Source organism: Nycticebus coucang, chromosome 8 (assembly GCF_027406575.1).
Source record: "Nycticebus coucang isolate mNycCou1 chromosome 8, mNycCou1.pri, whole genome shotgun sequence".
NCBI classification, from domain to species: Eukaryota; Metazoa; Chordata; class Mammalia; order Primates; family Lorisidae; genus Nycticebus; species Nycticebus coucang.
The window spans coordinates 132,520,433-132,536,391 of NC_069787.1; the positions used below are offsets into that span (position 1 = coordinate 132,520,433).

General features: G+C 36.9%; 2 protein-coding genes across 2 annotated transcripts in view; both read right to left on the reverse strand.

Moving 5' to 3' along the window:
- SERPINI2 (serpin family I member 2) overlaps positions 1-4,075 on the reverse strand; it is a 32,283-nt gene extending 28,208 nt beyond the window's left edge. The window contains exon 1 of the mRNA XM_053599685.1: positions 3,765-4,075. Coding sequence (XP_053455660.1) covers positions 3,765-4,011 — 247 coding nt within the window. The 5' untranslated portion in view covers positions 4,012-4,075. The remainder of the gene's footprint in view (positions 1-3,764) is intronic.
- An 8,364-nt stretch (positions 4,076-12,439) lies between these two features.
- The window catches only part of WDR49 (WD repeat domain 49), a gene marked incomplete at its 3' end in the record, with an annotated part of 157,560 nt that continues 154,040 nt past the window's right edge, over positions 12,440-15,959 (reverse strand). The window contains 1 exon segment of the mRNA XM_053599684.1: positions 12,440-12,549. Coding sequence (XP_053455659.1) covers positions 12,440-12,549 — 110 coding nt within the window.

Genomic DNA, 15,959 nt, shown 5'->3' on the forward strand with positions numbered 1-15,959 from the left:
GAAATTTTACCTTGTATCTTTTCAGACCATAAGGCACTAAAGGTGGAACTCAACTCTAACAAAAATGCTCAAGCCCACCCAAAGGCATGGAAATTAAACAATCTTCTGTTGAATAACACATGGGTGAAGGAAGAAATAAAACAGGAAATCATTAACTTCCTTGAGCATAACAACAATGAAGACACAAGCTACCAAAACCTGCGGGATACTGCAAAAGCAGTTTTGAGAGGAAAATTCATCGCTTTAGATGCCTACATTCGAAAAACAGAAAGAGAGCACATCAACAATCTCACAAGAAATCTTACGGAATTGGAAAAAGAAGAACAATCTAAGCCTAAACTCAGTAGAAGAAAAGAAATATCCAAAATCAAATCAGAGATCAATGAAATTGAAAACAAAAGAATCATTCAGAAAATTAATGAAACAAGGAGTTGGTTTTTTGATAGATAAACCATTAGCCAGACTAACTAGAAATAGAAAAGTAAAATCTCTAATAACCTCAATCAGAAACGATAAAGGGGAAATAACAACTGATCCCACAGAGATACAAGAGATCATCTCTGAATACTACCAGAAACTCTATGCCCAGAAATTTGACAATGTGAAGGAAATGGATCAATATTTGGAATCACACCCTCTCCCTAGACTCAGCCAGGAAGAAATAGACCTCCTGAACAGACCAATTTCAAGCACTGAGATCAAAGAAACAATAACAAAGCTTCCAACTAAAAAATGCCCTGGTCCAGATGGCTTCACTCCAGAATTCTATCAAACCTTCAAGGAAGAGCTTATTCCTGTACTGCAGAAATTATTCCAAAAAACTGAGGAAGAAGGAATCTTCCCCAACACATTCTATGAAGCAAACATCACCCTGATACCAAAACTAGGAAAAGACCCTAACAAAAAGAGAATTTCAGACCAATCTCACTCATGAACATAGACGCAAAAATTCTGAACAAAATCCTAGCCAATAGATTACAGCTTATCATCAAAAAAGTCATTCATCATGATCAAGTAGGCTTCATCCCAGGGATGCAAGGCTGGTTTAACATAACGCAAGTCTATAAACGTTATCCACCATATTAACAGAGGCAAAAATAAAGATCACATGATCCTCTCAATAGATGCAGAAAAAGCATTTGATAAAATACAGCATCCTTTTCTAATTAGAACTCTGAAGAGTATAGGCATAGGTGGCACATTTCTAAAACTGATTGAAGCTATCTATGACAAACCCACAGCCAATATTTTACTGAATGGAGTAAAACTGAAAGCTTTTCCTCTTAGAACTGGAACCAGACAAGGTTGTCCTCTGTCACCTTTACTATTCAACGTAGTGCTGGAAGTTCTAGCCAATACAATTAGGCAAGACAAGGAAATAAAGGGAATCCAAATGGGAGCAGAGGAGGTCAAACTCTCCCTCTTTGCTGACGACATGATCTTATACTTAGAGAACCCCAAAGACTCAACCACAAGACTCCTAGAAGTCATAAAAAAATACAGTAATGTTTCAGGATATAAAATCAATGTCCACAAGTCAGTAGCCTTTGTATACACCAATAACAGTCAAGATGAGAAGCTAATTAAGGACACAACTCCCTTCACCATAGTTTCAAAGAAAATGAAATACCTAGGAATATACCTAACGAAGGAGGTGAAGGACCTCTATAAAGAAAACTATGAAATCCTCAGAAAGGAAATAGCAGAGGATATTAACAAATGGAAGAACATACCATGCTCATGGATGGGAAGAATCAACATTGTTAAAATGTCTATACTTCCCAAAGCTATCTACCTATTCAATGCCATTCCTATCAAAGTACCTACATCGTACTTTCAAGATTTGGAAAAAATGATTCTGCGTTTTGTATGGAACCTGAAAAAACCCCGTATAGCTAAGGCAGTTCTTAGTAACAAAAATAAAGCTGGGGGCGTCAGCATACCAGATTTTAGTCTGTACTACAAAGCCGTAGTGCTCAAGACAGCATGGTACTGGCACAAAAACAGAGACATAGACACTTGGAATCGAATTGAACACCAAGAAATGAAACTAACATCTTACAACCACCTAATCTTTGATAAACCAAACAAGAACTTACCTTGGGCGAAAGACTCCCTATTCAATAAATGGTGTTGGGAGAACTGGATGTCTACATGTAAAAGACTGAAACTGGACCCACATCTTTCCCCACTCACAAAAATTGATTCAAGATGGATAAAGGACTTAAATTTAAGGCATGAAACAATAAAAATCCTCAAAGAAAGCATAGGAAAAACACTGGAAGATATTGGCCTGGGGGAAGACTTCATGAAGAAGACTGCCATGGCAATTGCAACATCAAAAATAAACAAATGGGACTTCATTAAACTGAAAAGCTTCTGTACAGCTAAGGACACAATAACCAAAGCAAAGAGACAACCTACACAATGGGAAAGGATATTTGCATATTTTCAATCAGACAAAAGCTTGATAACCAGGATCTATAGAGAACTCAAATTAATCCACATGAAAAAAGCCAACAATCCCTTATATCAATGGGCAAGAGACATGAATAGAACTTTCTCTAAAGATGACAGACGAATGGCTAACAAACATATGAAAAAATGTTCATCATCTCTATATATTAGAGAAATGCAAATCAAAACCACCCTGAGATATCATCTAACCCCAGTGAGAATGGCCCACATCACAAAATCTCAAAACTGCAGATGCTGTCGTGGATGTGGAGAGAAGGGAACACTTTTACACTGCTGGTGGGACTGCAAACTAGTACAACGTTTCTGGAAGGAAGTATGGAGAAACCTCAAAGCACTCAACCTAGACCTCCCATTCGATCCTGCAATCCCATTACTGGGCATCTACCCAGAAGGAAAAAAAATCCTTTTATCATAAGGACACTTGTACTAGACTGTTTATGGCAGCTCAATTTACCATTGCCAAAATGTGGAAACAGCCTAAATGCCCACCAACCCAGGAATGGATTAACAAGCTGTGGTATATGTATACCATGGAATACTATTCAGCTATTAAAAAAAATCCTTTGTATTAACCTGGATGGAAGTGGAAGACATTATTCTTAGTAAAGCATCACAAAAATGGAGAAGCATGAATCCTATGTACTCAATCTTGATATGAGGACAATTAATGACAATTAAGTTTATGGGGGGGAACAGAAAGAGTGAAGGAGGGAGGGGGGTGGGGCCTTGGTGTGTGTCACACTTTATGGGGGCAAGACATGATTGCAAGAGGGACTTTACCTAACAATTGCAATCAGTGTAACTGGCTTATTGTACCCTCAATGAATCCCCAACAATAAAAAAAAAAAAATACAATAATTAAAAATCATATTTTGAATCCGTTGTGTAATCTGGGGAAATGGTCGCGAGATAGCAAGTGACAGTGGAGAGACAGGTGTGTACGTGGATCCAGGTGGAGTGTAAGCACACGCCACAGTGAGCACAGACAGGCACGCCCAATATAACTGCAATTAATTAAAACTGGCCAAAACAGAGCAAAGAAACCACACAGACGTAGAAATAACTTCTTGTATCTGTATAAATCCCAATTTCTTAACTAATTATTTTTATAGCATTTTCATTAGGAAGCAATTAGAAATGAATTAAAATTACTCACATTTACAATGTTCCACTTTATTATAATTTTGTACTTTTTCACTTATTAAAATTCCATGACCCTGCGTTTTTCTCTAACACTTTGAAGTAAATCTGACCAAATCTTAAACAGGCAGGCATGAGAGGCTCACCGGCTGGGGCGTCCTGCAGTCTCAGGCTTTGCCTTATCTGCTGCTGTGCTTTGCCTTTTGCTCCCAGTTGTACCATTCCAAGAACCAAAGTTGCTCCGAGGGGGGAAAATACAATGTTGTCCTTATGAGACACGGACACTGCTTGATAAAGGTCCACTGCAAATTCTGTATTTCTTTGAGCCAACAGTCTGGAGGGTTGATGACCAAAAACGACCAACAGGAGACTCCACAGCGAGATCGTATCCATTTTGACATCTGTGCATTAATCCAAAATGTATTAGTTTTCAAAACACAGGTGACTGTATGAAGCAGAAGACTTTCTATCTCATTTGGGAGATGCTGCTGCAAGAAGATACTCTATAATGCCAGTTTTCTGACCAAGCATCCTCTGTTAGGAGAAATAGTCTATTTGTTAACGGTACCTTCAAAAACCACTACAAAATACATTTGCCATTTTATAACAAAATCAAATGAGAAACTATGATTATGGAATATTATCAATGCCAATACTTTCTCCAAATAGTTATGCAATACTTTTTTCTATTGTTTTTCGCCATGGTTTTAAATACCTGTAACTCTGATATCAAGGGAAACTTCTGTGCAGGCTACTCTACAAATGGTGCATAGATCAAGAGGGAAACTGGAATAATAATAATCCAGCGAGATTTTGGAGGTACAACATTAGAAAATTAATGTATTCTAAATTAACTGAGTAATTTGTCAAACATTTACAATGTTCTCATCCTTCATGTCTCAGGACAAAATACTCCAAAGCTCACCTCTTCTTACTTTTCCAAAGAAAGAAAAAAGCAATGCAGAAAAATTGTAAAGAAACAAAATGATGTACCCTATACAGGTATACAACTAGTACGTACCCCTAATAATTAAAAACTGTTAAATGTTGAGGGCGGCGCCTGTGGCTCAGTGAGCAGGGCACCAGCCCCATATGATGAGGGTGGCGGGTTCAAACCCAGCCCCGGCCAAATTGCAACAAAAAAATAGCCGATTACACCAGTGGTGTATCTTACAAGGGTATATGTGAAACTTGGTAAACGGTCTGTGAAGCTAGTGAATGATGCCCCATGATCATATCAATGTACACAGCTATGATTTAATAATAAAAAAAAATAAAAAATAAAAAAAAAAATGAAAAAAAAAAATAGCCAGGCGTTGTGGCGGGCGCCTGTAGTCCCAGCTGCTCCGGAGGCTGAGGCAAGAGACTCACGTAAGCCCAAGAGTTAGAGGTTGCTGTGAGCCATGTGACGCCACGGCACTCTACCCGAGGGCGGTACAGTGAGACTCTGCCTCTACAAAAAAAAAAAAAAAAAAAAAACAACTGTTAAATGTTCAAAAAGAAATAAAATGGCAATTAAATATAGATGGTACACTAATAACAAAGAAAGAAAGAATTTTAAAATATCTGAGAATAATTTGATTAAAAAATTAACAAATGTAACAATGAAAAACAAAACAAAACAAATGTAACAATAGCAGCAATTGAAAACTATAAACAATTCTCAAGACTTGATACCCTATTAAATTACTCTTCACTAAAATTGCAGGAAATTCAACTATCTGGTTATATTTTGAGTCAATTAGTTTTGCAATATTACCACATAGTTGGTAAAATCCTGACTCCCAAGGCCTCATAAATATTGGTAACACCTACCTTGCAAATAATACCAGTTAGTAAATTTTACAACTCATAATAGGTGATCAGAAAGTAATCAAGCCTTCTTGGGGTACAAAGGAAAGCCTCCAGAATGGAGTGCTGTTGGCATGAAGTGGACATCTGCCTTTGCACATCATTTGGGGACCACCATAACTTATAAATGGGTTAAGAATCACCCATCTTGTTATATATAAAGATTACTATGAGTCAAATATTCTTCTAAACTGCAAGGGTCCTCAAACTACGGCCCGTGGGCCACATGAGGCGGTGTGATTATATTTGTTCCCATTTTGTTTTTTTACTTCAAAATAAGATATGTGCAATGTGCATAGGAATTTGTTCGTAGTTGGTTTTTTTTAAAACTATAGTCTGGCCCTCCAACGGTCTGAGGGACAGTGAACTGGCCCCCTGTTTAAAAGGTTTGAGGACCCCTGATATATAGTCATTACTTATATTATTATTATATTTCAAATTCCTTTTTAATATATGTAGTTCAAATCTATTTGTTTAGATATGCACTTTATAAAGAACTAAAACCTAAAAAGTAGTCCAAAGCAACTCTTAGAAAATGATGTGTTGGTAAGCTGCAAATATAGATACATGCTATCAAGCAAATATTTCATCAAGGATTAAAGTACTATGTAAGGTTTGAGTGAGAATGCAACGATGGTAAAAATCTAGTGAGTAAGAGAAGTTTTACATGCAAAATAAATGTCTGTTATCTGTATCATTATGTTCTGACACCTTTAATTTCTCAATAGATTTCTGACCAAAATACCTATTTGTAGATAAGGAAGCAGTCAAAATGTTATTAGTACTTTTTAGTCACCAAACAGCAGTTGATTAAGTACATCTTAGTTGATATTAGAATAAAAAATAATGTTATGAAAATGCATAGAACTTATACTTAGTTTATATTAGCATAAGAAATACTATTATGAAAATACATCAAAAATACATAGCATTAGAGTCATCCTTTCTTTATTATTAACAATCTTAATAATTAAAATTTGTATCCTGTGTGCATCTATTTTTTCCCAGAAAATTTCTAGGCACTTAATAAATCATAACCTCAAAAAAATACTGGTTTTAAACACATTAAAATACTAGTTTTACCACATGAAGTTTTAGACCAAGTGTCATCAGAAAGCACAAAATACTGGTAAAATGAACAGGCTGATCAATAGCCTTATAATTTACACTGAAATCGTTAAAGGAATATAAAGCAACGTGTTAACTTAAAAATGATAACTGCTTCAAAGTGACTTGAAATGCCATTCCTCCACTTTACTAAATAGTCATAGTCAATGTTGTTGCATATAGGTAGATATTTCATCCAAAAGCTACTTAATTTTAAGGTACTTACCCCACATTGGCTTCTAATTATTCACTGGAATGTTCCAACTAATATGGAGTGTTCCTGGGAAACACTTGTACATGAACACCTGACCAGTCAAGGCCAACAGCATTTATCTTGAACACTGTTTGATTAATTAATTTTCCCAGAACCAGAGCAGGTGTTCACTGTATTTGTATAAAAGAACATGATTAGGGCAACGATAGACCAATGAAATACACACCAACTGAGAATAGGACTGCTAAGTCATTGTCCATATTATTATTTCATCCAATATTTCACTTTTTAAAAAAGTAGAAATAGAATTTGGAAGAATGTGCCACTGGTTGTAAATTTGCTGATAATGAGCTCTTTTTGTTTTTCACAGGACTCTCCTATCAGATTACCAATGTGCTCCAGCATAAATATTTCAGAATGCCTAGGAGAAAAAGAATAAAGCTAAATCACGTCCAGAATGCAGAGAAAAATTACTGTCACATTTACAGAGTTTGCAACGATTCATCAAATTATACAATAGTCAGAGGAGTTGCCTGTGGATACAAGGCCCATTTGAATCCTTAGGGGGAAGAGAGGATATTGAATAAATAGATTCTTTATTTTCACCAAAAAGAACAGATGAAGATGATGGATTTACCAAATTATGTCAGGACACTACTATTAACCATAGGTAATTTGATAATAAATGTTGGTATAATTTTTATGTGCTTTTAAAACACTATATGATTTTCCCTACAACAGGTCATTAGAAAAAAATAGATGCATGATTTAATGGATTCTTTTTTTTTTTTTATTGTTGGGGATTCATTGAGGGTACAATAAGCCAGGTTACACTGATTGCAATTGTTAGGTATGGATTCTTAATCTCATTTTCACAGTTCAAATCAATCACCTCGATGGCAATCAGATATTAAACACATTGTAGAATTCATCATTAGCTTCTGGAAAGGGAAATGGGGAATTTCATATACTTTTAATTAAACAAATATGTCATTGTTGAGCACCAAATTTGATATTAGTTCTGATAAATTCATGGAAAAGAAATAAAATGAGGGTAGATAACTATAAAAGGAATTCCATTTTAAAAAACGTTTTAAAGGTCCTTATTAAACGCTTTCAGCATCCTACTAATGGCTGTAATGTAACAACGGGCCGAGAGGCCACAATAAGCCATAATCTCCTAATTAACTAGACTTCTTTGTTGCTCATATTCTTAATTTGCATCTCCAAATGTTTTCTAATCTTGGGTTTTGCTTTACAGTGACTTACTCAAGCATAAGCAAAGTCTATTCTAGCTTTAACTTAACGCTGATAACAATAATTTTCCAAAAACAGAGTTGTGCAACACAGGGACACGATCTTCACTGAGGGACATTCCTAGTAAGTCTGGACGTCCAGGACTGTCACTCCATCAGTGCTTTCCAACCTACGCGGTGACACCTGGGAACATCGATCACTGTACCCTTGGCTACCACGTTATCACATCTGAACATTATTCAGCTCACAATATGATTTATCTAGGAAAAGGCCATTACTTTTCCTTCCAGAGGCAGAGACAGCGACTCTGTCCTACCAAACTCATTTAATAAAGTTGGTCTTTAAGGACCCCATAATAGGGCAGTTCACGCGGAATGTTCATTTTCCTGTCTCTAGGGGAATAAAAAGCAATAGCAGTGAATTTCTCTACATTGGCTTAAACACTTTTAATAGACAATGAAGATACCACAATTGTCTATAAAGTATTATTGTAAACTTTTAAAATATCTTCATAAATCTGTACCTTTTACAACTCTGATTTACTCGTAGAGAATCAGGAAAAAAATTATTCATGAATGAGAGGCAAGTGCCTTGATATAAAAAGAATAAACCTGGAATATATATAAAACAGTATCAAGAGATGGCAGTTATAATGTCATCACCATTCTTAGGACTTCAAAAGTAAAAAATGCACTTAATTTCAAATGTTAAAAACACGCAAACCAATGCTGTCATCAATAAGGAACTTAAAAGTTAATCCTTCTGTTCGAGAATGGATTAATTTCAGGAGATTTCTCTCCTGAAAATGTTTTGAAAAGAATAAAGGATTAAATTGTATTTCGCATAAGTCTATGTAATACGAACAAGGTCGCCTTGAAAATTATGGCATATAATTTTAATGCGAGAAGCTCCTTTCACTGTAGAAAAAAAAACAGATCTTCAATAATGGAATGTAAATGTTAATTGCAGAAACCATTTACAGTGTCTTCCGTCCTATTAACAGTTGGTGGGTGGGCCCCTGCTACCTGCTCAGCATAGTCAGATACTGCAAGGTACAAAGGAAATGTGAGACGTAACATCTTTTTTTCTCCTTATTACATGTTCATGCTCCAAATTATTAGCAAGCGCAACATTAAAAGAAACTCTCATACCTTTAAGATATCCTTTCTGCTTAAACAACCTTGCAAGACAGTTACTTTTAATTCCTTTTACAGAAGAGGCCCTGAAGTTAATTAAGGATAGAATCAGCATTGTGCCCAGAGCAGGGCCACACGCATGCAGTAGCCTACAGCAAGCTCTGTATGTGTGAGGCAGACAATCTCACACTAACTGCTTCAAACAAAGTCATCTCTAAGGGTAAAAACTAAAATATGTCCAGTAAAGTATTTTTTTAATTGTACCAGAAAAGGTACTTGGCTTGCTCGATCTTTGCTCAATTAACCACTACATTGTAAGTGGTTTCACTCCAGAGCGCTGAGGGAAGAAGGACATTCTGTTTCTATGTGACACCCATTGTCTAAAACCGTGTCTTGCACAGGCTTTCAATAGCTGGATCAATGGTGGGGGGGAAGCCTTTGCAAATTACTGGGTATACCTCTTTCACCTCCCAATGTTCTTTATCTTTTTTTTTTTTTGTAGAGACAGAGTCTCACTGTGCCGCCCTCGGGTAGAGTGCCATGATGTCACACAGCTCACAGCAACCTCTAACTCTTGGGCTTACGCAATTCTCTTGTCTTAGCCTCCCAAGCAGCTGGCTCAGTGAGTAGGGCGCTGGCCTCATATTCTGAGGGTGGCTGGTTCAACCCAGCCCTGGCCAAACTGCACCAAAAAAATAGCCAGGTGTTGTGGGGGTGCCTGTACCTCCCAATGTTTTTTTAAATTTATGGGGATTTGACTCAGATTTCACTCCAATGTTCTATCAACGAGGATGATTCATAGGCCCTGTGCTCCATCCGAGTTTGCAGTGATGGATTACCTAACCCGACCTCCTTCCCAGGGCAGGAGTTCTCTGCAACATCCACGGGACTTACCCAGCTTAGTTTCTGCTTGAATGTGTCAAAGCATTCTTTGTCCAAAGGCAAATGTTTGCATTTTAAAAAATAATTTAGTTTGAAGTACTTGCAAATTGACATAAAAGTTGAAGATATAGTGGAGTCACTGTCCCTGTCTCTCCCCACTGCAGTCTCCCCAGTTGTTACCATTGGGGACTTGTGTGTGCTCTGTTTAGCTACATCTCTTGACAGATGGACAAATAACCAGACAAAAGGAAAAACAGGTGTTATGTGTGTCAATACCTACATACCACATGTAAATTAGTATTTCTGAGCCATTTTTGAGCAGGCTACAATCATATTGTTTGTCACACTTAAACATTTTGGAATATATTTTTCTAAAGCCAGGACGCTCTCCTACATAACCACCACACCACACAACACACACACACACACAAATATACTTTTCTCTTCTGTCTTTCCCATATATGATCGTCATTCTGTGGGAAGGAAAATTAAGAAGCATAGAAGTCTCAATGCATAACTCACAATGCACTTGAATGTAATTAAAATGAGTCCCTGTCTTCTGAAAATTGTTCCACCACCAACTTCTCCATGAAACAAAAATATTTTCTCCCCAGATGCTGGAAAATCTCTTTAGGATTCACTCCAGTGACCTGATACTGTTAGGAGATAAGTGAACAGGATGGTGAACGGCCAATACCATGGTCTAGGGAGTAAGACAGGCCTGGGCTCCAATCCCAACTCTTCCATTAATGACTGGGCACTCCCCAGTGGATCTGGACCTCATATTTTACGTTATTTCACTTATCAAGATCTCTATATCTTACATGTTTACTGTGAAGTTTGCACATGGTGGACTTTACAGTTGCCATACAGAGTAGGCCTCTATACACTGTTAATTATTTTCCTTTATTATTTATGTGTTATTGTAAAATTCTTCTTAAAACACAAATATTTATACCACAACTTATTAATCCATTCATGGATCGATGGGCACTTGAGCTTTTTCCATGAATTAGCAATTATGAATTGGGCTGCAATAATACGCAGCCTTAAAGAAAGATGGAGACTTTACCTCTTTCATGTTTACATGGATGGAGCTGGAACATATTCTTCTTAGTAAAGTATCTCAAGAATGGAAGAAAAAGTACCCAATGTACTCAGCCCTACTATGAAACTAATTTATGGCTTTCACATGAAACTATAACCCAGTTATAACCTAAGAATAGGGGGAAGGTGAGGGGGAGAGGATGGGCAGAGGGAGGGTGATTGGTGGGATTACACCTGCGGTGCATCTTACAAGGGTACATGTGAAACTTAGTAAATGTAGAATATAAATGTCTTAACACAATAACTAAGAAAATGTCAGGAATGCTATGTTAACCAGTGTGATGAAAATGTGTCAAACAGTCTATAAAACCAGTGTATGGTGTCCCATGATTGCATTAATGTACACAGCTATGATTTAATAATAAAAAAAAATGTTTTTAAAAGGACTCTTTAAATTACAAAAATGTGGTAAATAACTAAAGTTATATAAATGAATTTATTAATTCTTTCTATAGGACCCAATAATTAAATCAGAATTAGGATTTGGTTGCCTAGAAAATGATATTTATAAAGAAAAATGGCTCTGAAAAAGGCAAGCAGTAAGTTTGAGAACCAAACATTTTCTACTTGATTTCCCACACATATAGACCCAAGCCCCATGATTTATTTCAAGGTTACTATTGCTTTGATTGTCTTATGCCACTCCCTTTTAAAGTACAGCATTAGAAAGTATAAAAGTAAAAAAAAAAAAAAGAAAGTATTAAAGTAGGTCAAAAGCAGTAATTTCCAACAATTATATGGAAGAATGGATAAAAGTTGACAAGAATTAGCAGAAAACACAGCTATGGACAAGGTCTAATTCCCATAATTATCAGAATCTTAAAAAAAAAAAAAAAAGCTAGAAAGTATAAAGAAGTGGAAACAGTTTTCTTATCCAAATTTGCAGATATCCAGTACAGTGAACACTTTTCACACATTTTGACGCAGTTTTTACAATGAAAATTGACCAGAAATGTTGGTCCATAGAATCAACCAGAAGGCAACCGGTTAGACTGCTTTGTTCTGGAATCCTAAATTTTTATATGAAATCTCTTGAGAATAGATACCAATTGATATTGCTCCCTTTTAAGTCCCGTTTTTCTTTTATTAAGAATAACAGTGAAAGTGAAGGACAGATAAAAAAAGCTAAACTATCCTCTGAAGATGAAACTTCCTCAAGTTCAAATATAAAGTAACAAAGAAGGTGGAATTCTTGATTCCTTTTCTGCATTTTATATATGTACTTTATGTAACAATGAAAATTTTTTCAATTATAATTTCTTCTTCTTTTTTTCTTCACTTTATAATTTGTTTCTTGAAATAATTGCTTGGCTTTTTGTTGGTGATCCTGAAGTTCTTCAGGAAACAGACTTTTCTCATCAAACACAGCTTTCAAAGCTACAAAGTGACGGAGAAAAGGACATGTAAATTACATTTGGGAAGAGAGTCAATTAAATGAAATAGGGGGAAGAAAATTCTCAAGTTTTACTTCATCTAGAAATTTTCATGTTTCTAAAACACAGAATCTGTGTGGGGAAATTTTCTCTAAGCTTCTGCTATTCTTTTTACTTCAGTGTAAATTTAAAAGTTAAATTTTAAGAGAGTTTGGGTTTTTTTAAGGCATTTATATCATGATAGGATAGATGATTAAAAAAGCTTGTTTTTTTTTTTCCATTTTTGTTTTTTAATCTACTTAACAGCTCTCCTATGAAGCCAAGAAAAAATTACTCTGTATTGAAATAAGACAATTAAAATAATCAAAACACAGTTTGATGGTTTGAATGAATAAACAAGTGCGTCTACAATCACATCTGCAGGGATCCAGGGCTTCAGAAAACAGGAAGAGCCAAATTCCTCCCATGAGTGGCTGTATTGTACAGCAGCAAGGAGGGTGAGGAAATGGTGTCTGTGTTTAAGAAAATGATTTTGTTTCTTTGCATAATTGTATCATTTAAAACAAATGCTTGTTGGATGCACGACACGGGATGTTCCGTGCTCAAGTGTAAATGGGGCACAAACACGGCTCAGTCACTGGCTCCCTCCCACCTGGTAGAAAGTGGAAGCACCATATGGAATAGGATATAGTTTAAAGAAAACACGTAATATCAATGGTGCAGAAACCTAGGGAGATAGTGTGACCGTCCACAGCTGTAATAAAAAACATGAAGGTGGAGAAGAGTTGGAAAAGAAATGTCAACCGAAGGGAACGAAGTGAATAAAAAGATGAAAAAATAAAAATGGCGTAGGAAGTAACCCTTAATCATTCAGTATAGTTTAAAAGAAGCGGAAAATACATGAAGTGCTCGAGAAAAAAGTGGCATGAATTTGGAGCTGGGCTGAGGAATTCTTTATTAATTATCAAGCCAAAGGATAAGGAATAAAGAAAAGTAAACATGGAACAACTTTACAGTATAAGGAAATTTGTGTACATTTGCATTAAAGACAAAACAAAAACTCCCCACTTCCAGGACAAACTGTATTTCTACATGAGTCACGACTGTCTCCCTTCTTCTCCTGAAAAGGACATAAGAGCAACCCTGAGGGAGAGGGAGAATCATTCTCCAGACTAATTCCACTTTCAGCAGAACTCAGAGGTGTAATCTGTGACCTACAAAACACAGAGAAGGGAGCCAAACAGCAGGGACTGGGCAAAGTCCCACAGAAAAGCAAGGCGAGAAGCGTGTGAGAGGCCGGCGGCAGGCTCCGAGGTGTGCTAGGAGAGGGTGCTGGCTGAGGAGGGGCACCCCGCACCACCCCGGCCTCGCCCTTCACACACATCCACGATGCTAAAAGTGGGTGAACAAGCTGCAAGCTCTCCCTCGGCTGGTTTGTTTCAGGGCTGCTAATAGCAAAGACCTAAGTCATTTTTTGCTAAATGCAGTCTCATACCCAGGTTGTAAAAATTGAGGCACCCTAGTGCCATATCCCAACCTCTTATTCAGGGACGTACAGCACACTTCAAGTCAAAAAAAAAAAAAAAAAATTAAAAACAGGTGGCACCTGTGGCTCAGTGGGCAGGGCACCCGGCCCCATATACCAAACCCGGCCCGAGCCGAACTGCAACAACAACAACAAAAAAATAGCCGGGCGTTGTGGCGGGCACCTGTAGTCCCAGTTACTTGGGAGACTGAGGCCAGGGAATCGCCTAAGCCCAGGAGTTGGAGGTTGCTGTGAGCTGTGTGACACCACAGCACTCTACCAAGGGCTAAATAAAGTGAAAACTCTCTCTACAGAAAAAAAAAAAAAAAAGACTTAAAAAAAATTTAAAAACTCCAACTCATTAAAGCTAAGTAATTAAAAGACACAATTTTACAAACTAGCATACTGTGGGCATACAGGTGTCATAAACCAAAAACAAAAATCAAACTGAAAACAGAGCAGCAAAATTCAACACACAGACCCCCATCAGAAAAATGGCATAGATAGCTATTTTGACTGAGCATTTTAACAAAAATGAAATTTAAAGTAGCGATTGCCTCTAGGAAGGAAGGAAGATCACAACAGAAGTGAAAGAACTCAGGAAAGAGACAAAGACGGGGGGACACAGCTCAGAAAACCAGGGAAAAATTACAAGGAAGACGGAGTGTGCAGTAACGCAGCAGGAATCTTGGAGTGTACAAATGAGGAAAAATGTAATAAAAGAAAATTAAAAAGTGGAACTTAGAAAAATAATAGATATAATAATATATATTGAAACCAGACAGAAAAAGTATATCTAACAACCACACAATTGGAGTAGGTCCTTAGAAGGAAAACCGAAATACAACAAATGTTTAATGGTATTAGTGAATAAAACTTTCATCAAATAAAAGAAAACCTGACTTATATTTTGAAAAGAACACACTGTGTACCAGAAATAGTAATAGTTGACTTAGAACACTCAACTCCAAGTCATATCCTACTAAAATTACTAGACTTTAAAAGATAAAGAAAAATCATTTGGCTATCAGAAACAACATTGTCACTTGAAAAAAGAGAAAAATATCTATCTTGCATTAGATATTTTCATGGGAATGATCAGTATGAGAGGACAGTGGATCAAGGACAGGTGGATCAGTATGAGAGGACAGGTAATCAAGACAGTGGATCAGTATGAGAGGTAATCAAGACAGTGGATCAGTATGAGAGGACAGGTAATCAAGACAGTGGATCAGTATGAGAGGTAATCAAGACAGTGGATCAGTATGAGAGGACAGGTAATCATGACAGTGGATCAGTATGAGAGGTAATCAAGACAGTGGATCAGTATGAGAGGTAATCATGACAGTGGATCAGTATGAGAGGTAATCATGACAGTGGATCAGTATGAGAGGACAGGTAATCATGACAGTGGATCAGTATGAGAGGTAATCAAGACAGTGGATCAGTATGAGAGGTAATCAAGACAGTGGATCGTATGAGAGGTAATTATGACAGTGGATCAGTATGAGAGGTAATCATGACAGTGGATCGTATGAGAGGTAATTATGACAGTGGATCAGTATGAGAGGTAATCATGACAGTGGATCAGTATGAGAGGTAATCATGACAGTGGATCAGTATGAGAGGTAATCATGACAGTGGATCAGTATGAGAGGACAAGTAATCAAGACGAGAACACAGGAGCTAAAATAGCACACACGTCCACGCCACGGTCAAATCTAAAAACGGGACGTAGTTTTGGTGTGCAAGAGGCTAGGGAACTACTGTTCCCAAGAGCCCTTTTTGAGGAAATTACTAAAAGATAAACTGAGAAATGACTAAGAAAAAAACTGATAAACACAACTTGGTGGTAAGCACTGTATAGACATATATTTAAATGCAGAAGT